The following is a 20,580-nucleotide window of genomic DNA, read 5'->3' as shown; positions in this document are numbered from 1 at the left end:
TTGGCCAGATATAAATAAAACTACAATTTCTTGACTGATAAAATAATATTCTAAGGTTTGGATTAAAGTATGATTAATCTATGGCCTTCCTGAATAATTTGTGCATGTTTTAGGGCTGTTATTTTGCATATGAAGGGTTAGGGTAAACCATTGTGATAAATATCAGTTCCCAAAATAGAAATGACTGAATGTTAAGATATGACATTTATGTCTTCTGGTATCTTTTTCTGAACTTAAAAGCCAAATTTCACTATCGGTGGTGAAATAATTGCATTTGTTTACTGCAGGCGTCCACTTTTAAATGCTTCACTGGACCTGCATCTAAGCAATAGTTCTCATATTATCTCATTGTTTAGTGCTGGAAGGTGATTCAAGATTCATAGTCAGTTTAATTTGCATGAGAGTTAAGATGCAGTCTGAAATTAGTAACTCTACTTTCTTGGCAATTTCTTTCTACTAACTTAGAAAACAATTAGTCTGACCCGAGGAGTTATTAGGGAAACAAAAGTTCCTCAACCAGTGTCATTAGGCGCTAACGTAGAAATAAATTGAATTTGGATCTTTACAAAGTTTGTTACTGGTTCATTTCACAATAGTCGTTATGACTGGTAAGAAAATAAGTTCAATATCACCACTAAAGTTTTCAGAAGAGGCTTTACGCTTTGATCATATTATAAATGAATGGGAGTTGGTTTAAAAATATTTATTTCACAGAATATAAATCAAAGGAAACAATATTAACTCTAAAGATTGCAATACTGTACTTTTTTAAACCAATACAGGTAGGAATAGCTTTTTTTAAAAATAAAATAAAATCGATGCGTGTACTGGCCCTTTAAATAATCAGCTCCTTCAGCTGCTGATCGGCCACGTATCGCCACGTCTGCGCGCATGCGCAATAGCCTCATTTGTGTTCCGGGGCTCGGTCAGTGAAGGAAATTCGACCAAAGCCCTTCATTTCTAGTTTTTATGAACGCTTTCTTGTCACTGAGGCACAAGGTCCTTCATTTAAACACTCAGAAACGTTGGATATTTAACATTCAGGATGAATTTCTTCAGGGGAGTGATGGGAGGGCAGACTGCCGGGCCGCAACCGTCAGGAGCGGAGACGGTAGGAATGCTAATCAATTAGCTACTTGTCCGGTTTGTGTAAAGTAAAAACACGTTGCTCAATAATGTATGCACACTAACGTACACTTGTCTTTTAATGTTAATCTCTATTTATTTTTTCTTATAGCGTTCAAATTATTTATGAGACAGACCTTTCTGAATCAGAAAGCTAGTCATGCTAAATAGCTAAGATAGCAAATCTGTCAGTTAGCTGTTGATGGGTGAAATTTACCTGCTAACTGACTTCAATCTGTTTCAAGCTGTGTCGAAGAAAATGGCCAAAAGAAGTTTTCTATCACCAGTGTTTAATTTCTAATTCTTTATCCAAAATTTGAATCACAAACTGTATCACCAGCAGGAAAAACGTTACTAAGAAGAACTGTGATCAGATCTAGAGACGGATCAACTGGTAATTCCGCTTTGTAAACATAAAAACATAATCAGCAGATTCTTCCCTGCAGGTCTACAGCAAAGTATTGATGTGTGTTGCTGCCATAGTCTGTTCAAAGTACTGAAGCATTTTGCTCTACATGTGCTTCTGATTTCAAAACCAATAATTGTTTGGGCTATCTATCATAATTATTATGTAATTATCAGATGTTATCTGATAAAACCAACACTTTTACAGAACGCTTCTCATATGAACAAGGGTATAAATTCTAAACAAAATTTAGTCAAATAAAAAATGGTTATAAACACAGAAGTGGGAGCTAGCAATCTAAATCTATAAACAAGATTTAGCAACAATAATAAATATAATTACATAAGAGTGTATTTCTTGAGTACTTGAAATAATTAAACATAAATAGGTTAACTTAAACTGAGCAGTTTTGTTTTCAACAAAAACTGTTGATACTGTTGTAGAAGAAATTAATTTATTTCACAAATCATTAGTTTTTTCTCCCTGTGACCAGATTCAGAAACTGTGTGACCGGGTCGCCTCCTCAACACTACTAGAAGACCGCAGAGATGCCGTCCGAGCGCTTAAGTCCCTCTCAAAGGTAAAAATACAAAAAAGAGGTGGTTATCTTTCTGATAGGTACGACGGAGTACTATTTCCAGAAACTGAAATTTTTACCTTTTTGCAGAAATATCGCATGGAAGTTGGCACACAGGCGATGGATCACTTGATAAACATTCTGCAAACCGACAGGTATGCAAAGGTTCTGCAATATTACCATGCATTTCAAAATAACGGATTCTGCAGGAGGGAGGAAATAAATGTTAGGTCCAAGCTGCCTTTTTTAATGTTGTTCACACAAAACCAAGCAGTCTGAATTTGTAGGATGGATTCATTTTAATGTGGATAATGATTGTCAAATGGCCTGTACTTGTATAATGTTTTATCAACGCCATAAGCCTCCAAAGTGCTTCATGCTACATTCAGTCATTCACACGCTGATGGTGGCAAGCTACTGGATAGTAGCTGCCCCAGCTAGGCTTCCTTTTTGCTCTTCTTTTCCCATTTTGAACCTTATTTAGTAAAAAAAAAAATTATCTTCTGCTGACCAAATAATGATTTTACCTACAGGGTCTTTGTAGGTTAAATGTTAACCTATAGAAAGCCTGCTTCTGGAGTTTTAGTGCAGTGTGTTGCAGCAATTGTTTATATTTGCTTGTTTTCACAACCCAGAAATGAAATGCATTTAGTAAATGATGTTGCTCTTTAAAATTCAACAGATCAGACTCAGAAATCCTGGGATATGCTTTGGACACACTCTACAATCTAATCAGCAACGATGAGGAGGAAGAACAAGGTACTACTGGTTTTATCTCATCAGATGAGGCATAAATTACTGCAAAGTTTCACTATTAAAAGAGGAGAATATTTTTCCTCCTCAATGTTTGGCAGCTGCAGATTCAGTTTTATGTTTGCATGTGTAAAAGTGTTGAGTTGGACCACATTCAACCTGCATCCTCTCCACCATATATGGATCGTGATTGCGTCATGTAAAGACTCGTGTCTCTCTCTTCTCTTTCATGTGTTAACCCTACAGATGAATCAGAAGGTAAAAATCTTTTACTGTGCATGATGCAAGCACTTTTAACCACCAACTCCTGCCAGTTTTACATGCTCCTTTTGATTTGGATATGGAAGGAAGTTCATTATTTTTTTTTGTTGGGTGTTTTTACACTTTGAGCATCCTAAAAAAAACATTTGAATTACTCAGATGTGTTTTTATGGCATGCCTTCATGAGAATCTGTCAGCTGTGGCGTAAATTAAAAGCATTTCCTCCCTCTCATCCTTCCCTCTCTGTCACAGGAAAATATATTATTATGTTTGTTCATTACTGAAATAAAGGCGACATTGTTGTTGATAAATTACTAAAAACATAACCAAGTTTGCTAAAATCTAGAAAGGCGTTTGAGTTGCAGCACCAACGCTTTGCTAACCCTGCATTGCTCTCTGCTGAATCTTTCTCAAAGTTCTCAGTCTTTCTTTGTTTTTCTCAGTAAATGCTTATATTTTTATGTAGTTTATCTTTTTTTTTATTCACTGCTTTGTCAAGTATTTACTTCTTCAGATCATCGCAGTTCTAAACATGTTTCACTTTTTAAGTTATTCAAATCTGTGGATTTACAGGCGCTCCTTGGCTGTTTTCTAAACACCAGCCAGTAGCATGTGAAGTAGCATTTCACCTAAATATTTTAACTCCCCAAACTGCATTTTGTCAGGTACGCTCTACTTGCCTGAAAAGAATCCATGAATAACTTCATTACATTCCTCAGAAAAAATCCAGGAATACTGAGCCATGTAACGTTGGTAGTCCAGTGGAGTGTGAATTTCGTCCCGTATTGTCTTGGCTCAGCCACACAGTTTTGACAGATCAGAACTGATTTAGTTGTTCATAATTGTGGAAGAAACTATTTTTACGATGCATTTCCATCATGAAACCTGTAAAGACGAGCTGCTTTTTTTAATAAACTACCACCATATTCTTTAAAGATGGGAGCTTCCAGAAAGTGTGCTTCCTGTTGGACTATTGAAATAAAATCTTATCTGAAATGGTGAATTTCCTTTTGCCAGATGAAACCGCTCAGAAGCAAGCCGACGACCTTGGGACCCAATTCACAGAGAAATTCATCCAGGACCCAGAGCACATAACCCTGCTCCTCACCCTGCTGGAGGTACTGCAGTAGCAACACTCCGGCCATGTCTGAGCTGCAGAGCTGTCTGCACTTCAGTGCACTGATTTTATTGTTTTTGATTTTGTTTTAAAGGAGTTTGACTTCCATGTCCGCTGGCCTGGGGTAAAGCTGCTTACTGCTCTCCTAAAGAACCAGGGTGTCCAGGTGCAGGGGATTATTCTCGTCAGCCCGATGGGTGAGTTTCCTAACGCTTCATGTTTTCACTCCCTTTAGCTGTCACTCTTATGTTAACAAATTCCTCCTCATTTCACATTGATTACGGCGATTAATCAATTATTTTGGCGATTAATAGATTGGTCTGGCGATTAATCGGATTCAAAAATGCCACATACTACAGATTTTTTTATTTAACCACATAAGCCTTTTTTATACAGTAATATAAGTGCATTAAAAGATGCAAATTAATAATTCAATTCTTTTTTTAAATAAGAAAACAAACATTTTAATACCAAAAATGGAATACCATACCATCCCTTTAGTAAATAGGAACTGTGTGAAACTAAAACTTTGCCACTTCAGGATGTTTTGATGAAACATATTTGCAGACAAAGATGATTTTGTCTTAAATGTGCAGTTTTGGATTAATTACTGCTCTAGATATGTTTTTCCACCAAATTGCTGATTTTGGTTTTGTTTACTCCAGTAAATGATTAATCATAGATTGTTAAATTATTTGACGATTATTTTAATAATCCATTAATCACGATTAATCTTTTTAATTGTTTCAGCTTTACTTGAAAGATGTTTATTCATTCATATTTGATTGAGAAATACATTTATTTCCTTTCATAGGTGTTTCCAGGTTAATGGACCTTTTGGCGGACTCAAGGGAAGTAATTCGTAATGATGTGAGTATATTTGTGAAGTTCTTCAGAAAGTAGATGTCTGAACTAATCTGCATCAGCCGCTAAATGTTGTTTGCTCTCCGTTTCCTACAGGGCTTATTGCTGCTTCAGCAGCTGACCAAAGGCAACGCAGCCATTCAGAAGATCGTGGCGTTTGAGAACGCCTTCGAACGTCTGCTGGATATCATCACAGAAGAAGGCAGCAGTGATGGAGGTGAAAAGACTTCTGAACGGCTGAAGTTGGTTTTTGTTCCATATAATGAGATATTTACAGGAGAAATACATCATTGGTAGGCATAAGTGGATTTAGGGCTGCAGCTAACAATAAATTTGTTAATCGTTTACTCTATTGATTATTCTGTTGGTTAATCTGATAAAAAATTGTCACATTCTGAAGATTTTGAATTTACCACCGAGGCTTATTTTATACCTTGGACGTTGTCCTTTTATTTGCTTTTATAGATCAATCTTGAGCGTAAGAATTTGGCTTTTTTCACCAAGATAGTATACAAACATAAACAATTTAAAGGGACACCATATTATTCTTCCAATGAGTATCAGTTTTATATTTTAAAATGGTTTTGCTTTTTTCTAATGATTTTCAATGGATGTTTTTTGTTTTACTCTGGTTTAGAATCAATAATTCAAGGGTTTGCCAGTGTAGTAAACACACAAACCGATTTAGCAAAGAACCGATTTTAAATTGTATTTTTGGGCACAATTTATGTAGTTAAATCTTTAAAATATCACCAAATTGATTCATGCTAATTGTATAGCTGAAAATTAGGGGGCGAATGTCAAACAGGAACTTTGAATTTTCCACAGAAAGCCCAGAAACTGTTGATAAAACAACTTAAAGCCAGACATCTTGTAGGCTCCTCGACATTTTTTGATCTGTTGTATTCTCCGTGTCCAGGCATCGTGGTTGAGGATTGTTTGCTGTTGCTTCTGAACCTGCTGAAGAACAACAGCTCCAACCAGAACTTCTTCAAGGAGGGCTCCTACATCCAGAGGATGAAACCGTGGTTCGAAGTAGGGGACGATAACTCCGGCTGGTCAGCACAGAAAGTCACAAACCTCCACCTCATGTTGCAGGTAGCACACAAACTGTTGCTTTTCATCTAAATTAGCAACCAGATTAGATTTAGCAGCACGTATGACTGGTTCTTTTTGGGGTTTTTTTAAACATTACCCCAGCTGGTGCGAGTGATGGTGTCACCTGTGAACTCACCTGGAGCCACAGCCAGCTGTCAGAAGTGCATGTATCAGTGTGGCCTGTTGCAGCAGCTGTGTACCATCCTCATGGCCACCGGTGTCCCTGCTGACATCCTCACAGAGGTAATAATCCCAACAAGATTCTCAGATTACACCTTCAAAACCCCAACTGGCAAAACTATGTGACATTTATCATGTTGTGACGAGGCCTGCAAAGAAAAATTACTTTAGTTACTCATTTCAAATATTTCTAAATTACCACAACAAAATCTGTTTTTGATTGTAAAAAAAAATTCACAAAAATAGTTGCAAAATCCTGGATGAACAGATGGATGGTGATAAATTATAATATTGTTTTGAGACCATTTTCTGGCATATTAATGTAGGTCCACCCTGTCAAAGACCAATAAACTTTCATATTGTAAAGAAAACTTATGACTGGAGCTGGAAGATATTTTAAATATTCAAAATCTAACACAACCTAAAATGATAACTTAAATGGGGAAAAAACCTACTTAAAACCATAAATAAAATTAATTAAAAACATTTCAAGAAATTTTAATTAACAGAATTTTAATTCAATATGCGATTACTTGATTAATTGCGACAGTCTTAACTGTGCTTTGAGATATTTTGTGTCTTTAGCTGTGCAAGGTTGCAGCTATAACTAGTTCTGTTTATTCTAGGCTGTGAATGCACATGCTTGCCACACTTTTCAGATCCAAGTTGGTCCTTTGCATCAAATCCCAATGAAATACCTTGAACTTTCCATTAATAACATGACTGAAATGTGAAGACGTTCCAAAAAGTTTCCAAGTTCTGATTCGGCTGTTTTTCCTCCCAGACAATAAACACAGTTTCAGAGGTCATCAGGGGGTCACAAGTCAACCAGGACTACTTTGCTTCTGTCAACGCACCGTCGAACCCTCCCAGGTAAATGCGGCCGCCATGTTTCGAAGCTTCAACCCACTTCTGACTGGTTTTCCTTCATGGATGTGTTGGGATGTTTGTGTTCCAGGCCGGCCATCGTGGTTCTGCTTATGTCCATGGTGAACGAGAGGCAGCCGTTCGTGCTGCGCTGCGCCGTCCTCTACTGCTTCCAGTGTTTCCTTTACAAGCACCAGAAAGGTCAGGGGGAGATTGTCGCAACCCTGCTGCCCTCCACCATTGACGGTACGTTTCCTGTTCACATCCTTTATGGGTTGACTAGTAACCAATTATGACACAAGCAAAAAACAATAAATTTTATCAGATGCCATCATAGAGCAAATACATGAAATATGTTGATCAATGTTCAATTTACTCCCAATCAATGGAAACTCTAACCAGGTGGGTTTTTAGCCTCGATTTATAGGAACTCAGTGTTTCGACTGTTTTGTAGTTTTCTGGAAGTTTGTTCCAAATTATAGTCAACAATTGAGAAAAACCAGTAACACACATTACATTTAGTCAAATGCTGTTGTTAAAATCATCAATACTTTGGTAAAAGACCAAAGAGCCATTTCTCCCACTATCGCCAGACTCTTGAGTTTGTTTGGGTTGTATTTTCCCAGAATTCCCTGCGGTTTAGTCCGTTTCCTGTTTTTCAAGCTGTCTCCGGTCCACTTGTATTCACATATGCAGTCAAACCACTTGAGCCAAACTGAGATTGAGGGTTTTTAGGCAAACCAGAGTTAATTTTGTTTCGTCGATTGGGGATTCACACCTCCCCATCTGAACCAGACTTCCAAGACAAACAGACTGGAGTTTGAGCAAAGTGGACCAAACAGGACTGGTGTGAATGCACCCTTACTCATTCTTCCTCTTTGTTTCCTGCAGCTAACTCCATCTCAGCGGGCCAGCTGCTGTGCGGCGGCCTGTTCTCGGCGGACTCTCTGTCCAACTGGTGTGCGGCCGTGGCTTTGGCTCACACGCTGCAGGACAACCTGACCCAGAAGGAGCAGCTGCTCAGGGTGCAGCTCGCCACCAGCCTGGGCAAGCCGCCTGTCTCGCTGCTGCAGCAGTGCACCAACATCCTGTCTCAGGTAGAGAACGCCTCCTGCCTTCGCCTCTTTCAGGCTGGTTGCTTCTGGGTAGCGTAACTGTAACTCTGAAATGCGAAGCTCAATGAAGTTGTGGTTTTTCAGGGTGATAAGATCGTCCGGCGGGTGAGTAAAGTGCCTCTGTAGTGTGTATGTGTGTGTTTTTGAATCTTTGGGTGGTCGTTTTTGGCTTGGCCTGAATAGTAGGGGTCTCTGTGTCCCACATGTTGGTGAAACTTGCTTCCCTTTAACCTTTTAGCGCCTTGCTTTGCCCCTAATGTACCGTAAAGCCTCAGTAGTGTAACACAGACATTTTGGTTGCATCAACTGACCACAGAAATGCACAGAGAACGGCAAGAGAGGTAGAGAGGAGAGCAACAGAAATGGCTTCTGGTGGTTGGTGTCGTCCTAACAGCTGAATTGACAGGACGCCGACTTCGCCATCATGTGGACGTAGAGCAATCCTCCATCAATCATTCCAGGTCATTTTTCACCAACTGACCAATTTATGGCCCCAATTTGCCCGGAAGTAGACGGGCCGCTTATCTGAAGGAGCTGACCTCCAAAAAAATTGCTAGTGTTCATCATAACAAACACGCTGCAGTCAGAGAGAATTCGAGGAAAATAATAGGAAATCATGGCCAGTTAGAGGGCGGATTGCCATTTTTTATGTCTCAAAAACCCAAACAGAGTCTGGAATAACCCAAGAAATGGATCAAGGCCTGTAGCCGACCTCATGTCCAGTTGAATGAAGCTGTGATCAACAGCAACTACCACATGTTCATCCGAATGAAGGTAACTGGGAGTAGACATCCATTTTTTTCTTTTGTCTTGGTGACACTCATTGATGGTCAAATCAAAGATTAATAAGCGAAGGTAGTTATGCTTGATTTTATGTGTATATTCCAATGTTAGCTCTACGGCAGCATGTAAACGTGCTGCAGTAACTGCGGTATTTATATTTAAGCACCGTTTTATGCTACTCTTTATTTTTGAGCATTTTCCTGAAGGCAGATTTTCACAAGCCGGCTTCATTTGAGTCATTACTCACCCGTTTTGTACGTGTGAAATGCGTTCCCACTCTCATCCAATCAGGCTTTATGTCCCTCATCATTTTTCCTCTTTGGTTTTATTGTTGATTTCTCCGTTGTTTCCCGATAGACCTGATATGTGACTTTGTTTTAAAATTTATTTTTTTTGGTGCCACCTTTGCCTCAGTGTTGGCTGATAAGGCAAAAAATACTCACAAAATGTCTTTGGGAACACATTAAGTTCCGCTACCTCTGCTATTACAACACTGTTTGATTGTTGGGGGTTTGCTTTACTGTCTAATGTGGGCGGAGCCGGCATCATGTCAATTGTCTCTGTGCTACCAGCTCTGAGGAAGTTTGTGCTGTGGCTAATCTGGGTTTTTTTCCTCTTCAAGTTAGGAGCTTTTACTGTTATTGTTCTTAATCATTTAAATCTTTTTTTCACAAGTTACTGTTTAGATTCCAATAGGGTCCCACAGAACCTTTGTAGGAACAAGCGCTTCTCTTCATTAACTTGATTACGACTGTTATGCAACTTAAGATCTTTTATACACTGGTACATTCACTGACCAGAAGCAGAAAACGGTTTGATACAAAAAAACGCAAATTTCTAATTGCTGAACCTTCACAACACACTAAATCTGCAAAGTCTGACATTTTTTTTAGACTGCAGTATTTCTGTCCTGGGAACTCGTCGTATTTATCTGTTTAGCGCGTTCGCTGTTGCCTCAGTAGAAACTGATCTGAAATAGAAATATTTCCAAACCCCAGACATGTTGGGATGACGAGGTCGCGTGTTAGCATCAGAACTGTAGCAAGCAAAGCTGAAACAAAACTGATTTAATATTTAAAATGTCAATCAGAAAAACCAAAATACAAAGTTATTTTAAATACAAATTTATTTTTACATTACATTTTAAATACAAATTCTGGTATTTTAAAGGCTGAAATAAAAGTTAATTACATGATTCAAAAATAACAAATTCAGTTACAAAAATAACTTTTCCAAAATTATTAGTGTTGTTGTTTTTCTTTGTCAATTTAAAAACTAGTACTTACAGAAGGTAGTGTGTAAATGTTAGGCAGCGTACAGTAAATGTTTATGGTGTTGACTTTACTTTAACTCCCAATAGTTCAGCAGGTGAACAACAAAGCTGGTGTATAAACAAGAGGTCTCACTTTCACATAAACTGTATGTCTGTGTCTCTGATGCATTTTTGGTTAAAACCAACTGATTTCATTGTGAGAAACACGATGGTTCAAAAAATCAGATTAGCTGCGATATGACAGTTCTGACTGCAGACGCTTTGAAAATAACTGGACACATATCAGAATTAAAACCAGTATGGAAGAGGCACAAATCTTTCTTCTTTTTTTTGTGGTGAAAAGATCAGCATTCAAACTGCTGTGGAAAAAATCAGATTTTGGTTGGATTTGCGTAACCTATATTCTATAAATTAAAAAATAATAATATTTTGATGGAAAATAAAAGTTAATTCTGATCGTCCACATAAAATAGACTGATTCAAGTTTTTGTTTATGGCCTTTAAACTTGGAGCACGTTTATAGTTTGCTTATTTGATTCTTGTTTTCATTTTTCTGTTTCCTCATTTTTGCATTTCGTCACATTTGGAGACAAAAACTGAGAAGGTGACTTTTCTAAGTTGTTGTATTACTTAAAGCAGATAAGTTTTATTTTTCCCTCTGCTCTTCCGTTGCTCTGATTGTTGTTTAACACGTTTAGCTCGTTTACCATTGTTTTCACGCAGGAAACATGTTTCTCCTCGTCTTAAAGCATGCCTGAGCGTTTTTAATGCATCAAGATGCAGCTTATACAACATTTTTTATTTTTACATCACAGCACCTTTTTCACTACGGTTTCTTTTCTGCTTAAAATTTACTACTTTTTAGGGAAAAAACGATTTTAATGGGATTGAATTGATTCGTTTCTGAAAAGCATATTTAGTTGATTTTGTTTTGCATGTTCTGCTATGAATTAAACATTCATTTTTAATTTGCAAAACAATAAAATTTTGAATTTGTGATCCTTTTTAAACTAGTTCTACCCTGCAGGCCTGCATGCTAACCTGTTTTAACTAATTTAACCATATTAACAGTGGATGCCTTTTGAAGCATTGCTTTAATACATCAACCTGATCCTGGAAACCAAAAAATATATGAATAATAATAACTTTTTTGTTCATTCAGTCTCATTGGTTTTACCTTTTTTTTGTCAGGATAATAAATTGGATTAATGTCTTAATTTTTTTTTACACTTTTTTCTCATTTTTTGGGGCTTATTTTGCTACTTGTCCATTTTTTAAGAAAAATATCCTCCTATTACTTGAAAGCCTTCAATTTTTGTCACATTTCCTTACGTAGAAATGTTTCTAAAACACAATAAGGAGGATCTTCGGCAGCTCACTGATATTTGTGAACGTTTGTTTCCTCTTTCTGCAGGGCAGCAAAGTACAGACCAGAGTGGGACTTCTCATGCTGCTCTGCACGTGGATCAGCAACTGTCCCATCGCTGTCACACACTTCCTGCACAACCAGGATAATGTTCCCTTCGTATCCTTCATTTCAAACCTCTGAGGTGTTTTTACTCACGGATCTGCTGCTCAGTCTGTGGCATGTTGGGTTCATCCTGGACAACTTGTTTTGGTTTTCACCCTGCAGAATATGCCAGTTTTTTATCTAATTAATAGCCAGAATATTTAATAAAATAATTCTTTGCAGCATTAATTTCTACAAAAAAATTTTATTTTAATAGTAGACTTAACGGAGACCTGACTGCATAAATGATATCAAAGCTTCACTTGTTGCTCTAATTAGTTGATAAATAAAAACAAACAGGAAATGCCTCCTTACATGGACAAATTATCCAAAGTTGTGCAAGAATAGGTTTCATTTTTTTCAAATTTCCCCGTTAACCTGCGGCAGTGCACTTCCTGAGGATGACGGTTGGTCCTTGACGTTGGGGCTCCTGTAGCTGACGGCTCAGATCTCAGAGAATCTGGGAGAAGACGAGCGGCTCGTCCAGGGTCTCTGCGCTCTCCTGCTTGGGATCTGCATCTATTATAACGACAACTCACTGGAAACCTACACCAAGTAAGAGTCCCTGTGTCGGAGAACGAACACGATAAGCTGTCTTCTTAGGAAGACCGAATGCAAATGTTATCTTTTCCATGTCTATTATCGGCTGTCGACAGTCCAGAAAGTTACTGGTTAGCAAATTTGTCCCATTTTAACTTGTAATTGACTATTCCTGATGTAAATATTCAACTAAATTCCAATAAATAAGACAATAAATTATCCCAGACATTATTGCGATAACCAATAATATCGTTGTTTTGAGACCATAATGTAATGGAATAAAAACACATGAACAGATTCTCAAAAGCAAATAAACTTTTAAATTCTAATGAACATTTACACTGCAAAAACACAAAATCTTATCAAGTATTTTTGGCTGAAAAGTTACCTGTAAGTTTGATCTTATCTCCAGTGTAGTAAAATATTTGCAGTAGAAACTAGACCAAAAATAACCTGGTAATTGTTTTTTGTTTTTGCAGTGGAAATGGAAGACATTTTAAATATCCAAAATAAATAAAACAGATAAAACAACTTAAATGAATAATGAAGTCTTTGTAAACAAAATTGCCCTTCAAAATAAGTAGCTAGTTGAGACCAAAGCACCAGACTGGAGTGTTTTATCATCCAGTTTTTGGTAGAAAGAGAAAAAAACCATAAATGATGCAAATAGAAATTACCGAGTTTGTTTTAATTCATCATGCAATTAATGAATTTCTTATTTCGACAGGCCTACCAACACTAACGATTGGATAAAAGCACCACCTCCCGATCACAGACTGTTTGAGTTTATAATAGATCAGCGTCAAGAGGCTTTATAAAACACACAGTCTGAAAACTGCGTGTTCCTTTAAAACTATCTTGTCAGAGTTGTCATTTTCTTGTTCAGGGAAAAGCTAAAGCAGCTGATCGAGAAGCGCATCGGGAAGGAGAACTTTGTGGAGAAGCTCGGCTTCATCACCAATCATGAGCTGTATTCGCGGGCGGCGCTGAAGCCGCAGCCCGTTTTCCCGTCTCCGGAACAGATGCTGTTCGACCACGAGTTCACCAGGCTGGTCAAAGAGCTGGAAGGTCCGTCCTCACAGATCGACTCTTGTGGAAGGTTTTTATTCAACCAGACATGGAAGAGATGCAGCGTTCTCTTTCTGCTGCACACAGGTCTGATAACCAAAGCTGTCCACAAGTCCAGTGAGGAAGAGAAGAAGGAAGAAGAGGTGAAGAAGACGTTGGAGCAACATGATAACATTGTAACTCAGTACAAAGAGTTGATCAGAGAACAGGTAACTCCTGACGCAGAAATCTATAAATAATTCACTGCAAAAATACAAAATCTTACCAAGTAATTTTGGTCTAGTTTCTTAGCACACTTTAAATAAGACAAAACCAAGTTATAAATTACTTTTCAGCTAGAAATAGGAGCTTGGTTTAAGTCAATAATTCCGTATTTTTGAGAAAAAGTACTTAAAAGTACTTGTTCCATTGGCAGATTATTTCACTTATGGGAAAAATGTGACATAATCAGCCAGTGGAACTAGAACTTCATCAATGTTGAGTAATTATTGACTTCAAGCTCCTATAGGCCCTTTGCATGTTATTGTTTACATCCGGAAACGTTGCGCATGCTCACAGTACTGGAGGGCAAAAAGACGATTCTTTTACCATCCGTAGCCGCGGATGAACAATCCCAATAACAAAATGAAACTTGGAGACGTAAATATTATTAATTTAGTGCAGTACGCCACAACAAAGGGAAAAATAACGCAGAAAAACCCTTGAAGAACAACTGAAGACCAGTGGTATTCTTTTTGTCGCTCCCTGTGTCAGCTATGCTACACAGAAACTCGTTGCCATAGCAACTGATAACAACGGCACTATACATCAGGATTCAAACATTTCCCACACAAAGAACAGGACCTTTGATCTGTTACAGTTTTTTAGGCTTTGTGTTTATTTTGTGATTAAATAAGTGATCACTGTGGTAGATTAGCTAGCGCTGCTATTAGCTAATCTAACACAGCAGTAGATTAGCTCATTTTAACACCTGCTCTACTGATCTGTCAGAGCTGATGTTGGGGTCGTCTTTTATATGTATTTTAAACTGAACCAAAACACACTGAATTCCACATCACGTCTACATGTTAAGGTTGTCAAAGTCAAGCTAGCACTTCCTTCTCCCTCACCATTGTTTTCTTAAAACTTTTTCCTATTAGCTAGTTGTCATTATCTTAATAAGTAGCAAAGCACTGGATCCCTTTTTCTTTTATATATTAGACATACATTTAATATTTAGCGTATATTGACAGCTCAACAGCTCGATGCAGTGCTAGTCATCGTTAGCCAGCAGCGTTTTGCCCTCCAGCAGGGAGCGGGATCTTGTACTTGTGATGTCACGCTGCCAAGGATTTATAGCTTGCTGTAAATTTACTTGTAAGTTAATTTTGTCTTATTTCAACTGTACTAAGATATTTTCACTAGAAACTAGGTGAAAAATACTTGGTAAGATTTCTTGTTTTTGTTCTGATGTTTTTTCTTTGCCAGCATGTTGAGTCTCTTTGTGTTTGATCAGGACGCTCAGATTCAGGAGCTGAAGGAGAAAGTTTCATCGATGACGACTCAGACTGAACAGCTGCAGGCTACAGTCAGTCAGCAGCAGTCTCAGATTCAGCAGCACAAAGACCAGTACAACATCCTGAAACTCAAGCTAGGTGGGTCTGTTGGTGTCTACATGAATGTTGAGGAGGATGATGGTCTGTCTCCACCTAATAGTGATTTTATTCAGAATTAGTTTAATTTATGCTCCTGAACATGAAATCTAATTTTTCATCTAAAGAAGCATAATTTGACAGTTTTTGGTCTTTTTTGTGTTCAGGTAAGGATAACCAGAGTCAGTCTAGCCAGGGGGACACTCAGGTGAACGGGCTGCAGACGGAGGAGCTTGCTCAGCTCAGGGAGGAGCTGGAGGAGCTCCGGAGGCAACAGAAGCTCCTGCAGACGCAGCTCAGTGAGAAAGATGCACAAATCGACAGCCTGGTCAGTAGCATGGCGATGCTCAGCTGTTCTAATGACCTTAACTTTTACTCTTTGCATCTTCTGTTTGTGTTATTTCATTACACCATTAGCAGTAGCTGATGTCATTGTGAGGATCTAACACCCTTAGCAGTGGCTGTCGACGTTAGCAGGAGCTATCGCCATTAGCTAAGGCCATTAGCTAGAGCTAACTCAAAATCAAAACAGATTGGAAGGTAATGAGTGTGTGTTTAAGTGATATTGAAGCATTCTTTAAGTCTTTGTAATGCTCCGTTGTAAATTATGAGAGAAAATGCTTTGATCCTGATCTTATCTGCAAACGCTTTGAATAAGAAACTGGAGCTTCAAATTATTGGATTCCCATTTCCAAGCATCAGATTAGTCATATTTGTGTACAGCTCTGCATGCAGAGTTAACATGATTTTTAAATGGTTTCCTGTGTGTTTAATACAGAAATCAGCAACACAAACAGCCGAGGCTCCAGCAGGATCAGACAACACCGAGATTCTCCAGGTGGGATTCTTTAACTTCTTCCCAAACTTCAGCTTTACTTTAGAAATAAAAACTTAATCTGAGGAAGTGAAAGAAGCTCTTATGAACTTTCATTTAATCGTCTTCTGGTTGAAACAGTCAACAAAAACAACTAAAAATATCTAACACAGATGGATCGCATACATTCAAAATAAAATTTATTTTATTTTCAAAACAAACGAATAATACTGTTATTAAAACCATCCTACCAAAGGACATTTACTTCCATATGTTAAGAAACATCTTTACGGAAAAAAACACACAATATAAGATTAATAAGAGTCATTCAGTATAATTATTAATCAATTAATCAATCAATCATAAATGAACATGAAGAATGAAACTGAATATTTTTTAATTACTGAGTTACGTCATTTAATTTCCTTTTAGGATCAATAAAGTATTTTGGAATTGAATTTGATATTTTCTGAAGTGATATTTTTTTTTAGACAGACTTAATGCTCCATTTTATTTATGTTTTTGTTTGTGTTTTATTTTGGGTATTTAAAATATTTTCCTGTTCCAGTGTTTAAATGTTCTTTACAAGATTAAAGTTTATAAGTCTTTGAGAGGCAAATTTTCTTGATTATACAATTATTAAGATATTCCTTTAAAAATCACGACAACAACGTTATCGTTTTTCGCAATAATCACCGTGAAAAGCCTAATAGTTGTTTTTTAAAAATACTTTCTTAAAGGTGTTTGAAATTCATTCTTTGATGTATCTGTAGCATATTTTTCAGTAAATTATTCCATCTATAGAAAATTTGATCAAACTTTTGGAAATATAAATCTACCTTTGATTGTATGTCTCAGTTTGATAATCATGTACACTAGTACTAAAAAACTTATTACAATAAATATTCTTTGACTATTTTGAACTTGTGTTCCTTTTGAGTGACGTTGTAAAAATTAACCTGAGTTTTGTCTTTATTTCTGTGTTGCAGGAACTGGAGGCATTAAAGAACCAGGTTCAGACCCATCTGGCAGAAATCAGCCACCTGAAGGCCGAGAGGCAGGAGCTGCTGAGGAGAGCGGAAGCAGGGTTAAAGGTCATTAAAAATTATAACGATGTGACGTTTAGGATGAAAAACACCAAATCTTACCAAGGATTTCTGTCGAGATTCGAGTGCAAATATCTTAACACACTTAAAATAAGACAAAACTAACTTACATGTAACTTTTCAACCAGAAATAGGAGCTTGTTGTAAGTAATCAATACTTGAATATTGATTAAAGGTTTCCACTTATAGCAAGACATTTTTTTAAGGTTTTATTGGCTCTAGTGGCCTTTATTTGATAGTTAATTGACAGGAAAGTGGGTAATGAGAGAAGGGGGAAGACATGCGGTAAAGGTCTCCAGGCTGGGAATCGAACCTGCGACAGCCGCGTCGAGGACTAAGGCCTCCATATGTGAGTTGTGCTTAACCCATCGCCACCACAGCACATCCAGCAAGACATTTATCACAGTGGATCCAGTGGAACCAGTACTTTTTAATCATTATTCAAGAATTATTAACTTATAACAAGCTCTTGCTAAACAGTTACTCAAGTCAGTTTTCTTATTTATGTACGAGTCACATGTTTTTCAAAGTGGGGCCGCCAGGGGGCGCTATTGGGGGCTCAGAAAGTTGAAAGTGAAATTTATGGGATTCAATGTTTTTCATTTTTGCCATCTTACATTTTTCGTCCTAATTTTGTCATGTCTTTTGTTGTTCGGTATTTTTAATACAAGTTAAAATAATTGATTTAAATGTTATTTCTGATTCTCATTTTCTGATTGGCTGCCAGTCAAATTCAGAAAATAAGTTTTCTGAATTCAAAAAATTGAAGATCTGAATTACGTAGCAAGAAAGAAATGAAAATGTCTGAGGAGAAAAAGACGAAAGGAACTGGAAAACATGAGAACTGTGGGAATAATATTAAATTTGATGTGATTACTATAAAATATTACATATTTTCTTAAAATCAAAAGAGGGGATTGTGATAAAAAAATTACTATTTTGTAGTAAGTAATTTTATACGTAAAAAAAGTCTGCTAAAAATATCTTGCTAAAAAGTTACTTTTAAATCAGTTTGATCTTATTTCAAATATAATAAGATATTTGCACTAAAAACTAGACAGAAATAATTTTGCTGTTGAACTGTTAATCCCGGAAATTAAACATCTGGGATTTCTTTCAGCCCTCTGACACAGCGCCCCCTAGTGACAGCTCCTCAGATGCAGCCAAGGCAGAACTGGAGAACCGATTGGCGGCTCAGACAGCGGAGTTGGAGCGGCTGAAGGTGTGACGATCGGATCATTTTCTTTCTCTCCGTGTAAATCAGCCGCCGCCGCGTCTCTCCTACCGTCTCTCTCTCTCTCTCTCTCTCTCCTGCTCGGTGTTTATTCAGGAGAGTCGATCAGGACTGGAGCAGCAGCTGGCGGCGGCCACCAGCACGGCGGCCATCTTGCAGACGGAGAAGTCCAAACTGCAGACAGAGGTCCAAGAGTCCAAGAAGGAGCAGGACGACCTGCTGATGCTGCTGGCGGACCAGGACCAGAAGATCCACAGCCTCAAGCAGAGACTCAAAGACCTGGGAGAGACGGTAGGAAAACATTCACTGGAGGTCAAACAAGGTCAACAAAACGTCACTGTCCATCAAACAGGATCAAACCTTTACTTTGATCCTTCCTCTCTGCCTTCCTATTTTCATTCCTTCCTTCCCTTCCTTGATTCCTTTCTCCTCCTTTCCTCGTTTTCTTCCTATCTGTTCTTCCTTCCTCCATTCTTTACATGTTTTCTTGGTTTTTTGTCTCTTATTTCTTTTCCTTCCCTTTTTTCTTTCCTAGTTTTGTTAGTTCCTTCTTCACTTCCCTTTGTTGATTCCTTCCTTTTTTCCTTAGTTTGTTTCTTCCCTCCCTTTCTTCTTTCCTCCCTTCTTTACATTCTTCCTTGTTTTTATTCCTCCTTTCCTTGGTCCCTTCTTTCCTTTTTATCTTCCTTCCCTTTGTTCCTCCCCTCTTTCCTTCCTTTACTCCTTCCTTTCTTCCCTGCTCCATTTTAATCCTTTGATCATTTCTGAAACTTGAGTTTATCAGATTAAATTTAAACTTCACTCATTCTAAAGTCAAAACAAATTTATTTGCATCTCAGATTTCAGATAAAAATTAAAACAAAAATACAAACACAGTAAACAACCATCATCCCGTGTTAATCTTCTGAGAAGTTTCTCCATCAGCGTCTTTAACCAGAAGCATGAATCTTTGTCACGGCCTCCCAGGGGTCAGAGGTCGCCGTCTGACTCGGCTCTGTTCTGTCTGTTTGCTCTAGTTAGACTGTGGCCCTTCCCTTACAGGTGGAAGATGAAGACGACCTGCGGGACCAGACCTCCGACGAAGACGACGAAGATGAGGATTAGAGAGGAAACACTACAGAGAGAAGAAGAACAGACTTCCTGCCTGAGAACCGGAGGACCGGCTTCGCGCTCGCCGATCCGGTTTCTCCTCCCGGCTGCCATGTTGTCTTTTTTCCCCGCGTGTTGAGTTTCTGGACGTTTCCGTGTTCAAGCTGAGGTTCTTCTCAGAAGTTTAAGCTCGTCAGCGCGTTCATCTCCACAATGTTCACCCGTCGGTATTTGATTTTATTCTGCTGTTCTACGTTTTGTAATCACATAACCGAGTCTAGATTGATTTTAACATCATTAAAGTGGAAAATCTGCTGTGGAGGATTTTGGAAAGTAGCACACTTCACCTGGATTTCCTCCGTTTCACCTCGACGGCTGAACCGCTCTACGATATGCTGCAAAACGCTGACAAACATGTAAAGACCGCGGAAAATAAGATGTATTTTTTCAACTTTTTGTGCAGTTCTGGCATCCAGCTTCTGTATGATACTGTGTAACTTATCAATTTAAGAGCCACATTGAAAAGAATTAATAATCTATCTGTATGCCGTATGGAAAAATATTTGTAGATAAATTAAATTTTACTAAATCTACAACCCAAGACTTTTTGTGTTTTGTTTTTTTTGTTTTTTTGCTGACTTTTCTGAGAAGGTAAATTTATTTACAAGGCATTTTTCCTTTTAAATTGCTTTACAGGAAATTAGAATAGAAAAATCCTTTATTAGCTGCATTTCCATTACAAACATCCTCAAGACTTTGTCAATAAACATACGGTAATTTACATGAAATAAAAAACGCAGTTAAAGCCACTTTAACGGTAGTCAGAAGTAAAAATACATTTGGTGAAAAGTCTAATTTATGTTTTTATGTCAATATTAAAAACTCTGCAGTAGAATGCCCCTTAAATTTAAAATATTTTACTTAAAAGTCAAGTAATCAGCATTCTCTCTTTCTTCTGCATTTGACCAACTGATTCTTCTGTAATTGCGTTATTTGGTCAGAAGGGGGCGTCAAATATCCTGACATCCCCAAAACACCCAACATGACTTCATATGTTCACAATAATATGAACATTCAAAACAACACTAATGATAAACTGGTTCCACCTACAGTTAAGATCCAAACATCCTGGTTCTTCATTACGTCATCGTCACGTGAGCGTCTACGTC

General features: G+C 37.8%; 1 protein-coding gene across 5 annotated transcripts; it reads left to right on the top strand.

Annotated features, from left to right (window-relative positions):
- The first annotated feature begins 865 nt into the window (after window positions 1–865).
- uso1 (USO1 vesicle transport factor) lies at window positions 866–20,007 on the top strand. 5 transcript variants are annotated; one of them, XM_044113389.1, is made up of 26 exons: window positions 882–1,111; window positions 2,025–2,111; window positions 2,199–2,263; window positions 2,791–2,867; window positions 3,108–3,119; window positions 4,140–4,240; window positions 4,334–4,436; window positions 5,054–5,109; window positions 5,200–5,320; window positions 6,023–6,201; window positions 6,304–6,444; window positions 7,166–7,254; window positions 7,340–7,494; window positions 8,140–8,345; window positions 8,448–8,468; window positions 11,834–11,944; window positions 12,366–12,484; window positions 13,356–13,537; window positions 13,625–13,746; window positions 15,033–15,171; window positions 15,336–15,496; window positions 15,947–16,006; window positions 16,972–17,076; window positions 18,209–18,310; window positions 18,419–18,613; window positions 18,645–18,891. In XM_044113389.1, the coding sequence occupies exons 1-26, from the start codon at window positions 1,046–1,048 to the stop codon at window positions 18,855–18,857; spliced, it is 2,988 nt and encodes a 995-aa protein (XP_043969324.1). In that variant the 5' UTR covers window positions 882–1,045; the 3' UTR covers window positions 18,858–18,891. The 5 variants fall into 5 exon arrangements, with proteins under 5 accessions (XP_043969321.1, XP_043969323.1, XP_043969324.1 ...); XM_044113385.1 differs by lacking the exon at window positions 18,645–18,891 and adding an exon at window positions 19,364–20,007 and having other exon boundaries at window positions 883–1,111; XM_044113386.1 differs by lacking the exons at window positions 3,108–3,119; window positions 18,645–18,891 and adding an exon at window positions 19,364–20,007 and having other exon boundaries at window positions 866–1,111.
- The last annotated feature ends 573 nt before the right edge of the window (window positions 20,008–20,580 follow it).

This window comes from Gambusia affinis, linkage group LG04 (assembly GCF_019740435.1).
Source record: "Gambusia affinis linkage group LG04, SWU_Gaff_1.0, whole genome shotgun sequence".
Lineage (NCBI taxonomy): Eukaryota > Metazoa > Chordata > Actinopteri > Cyprinodontiformes > Poeciliidae > Gambusia > Gambusia affinis.
Note: the sequence above shows the minus strand (reverse complement) of the source record. Positions and strands in the feature narration are given on the sequence as shown.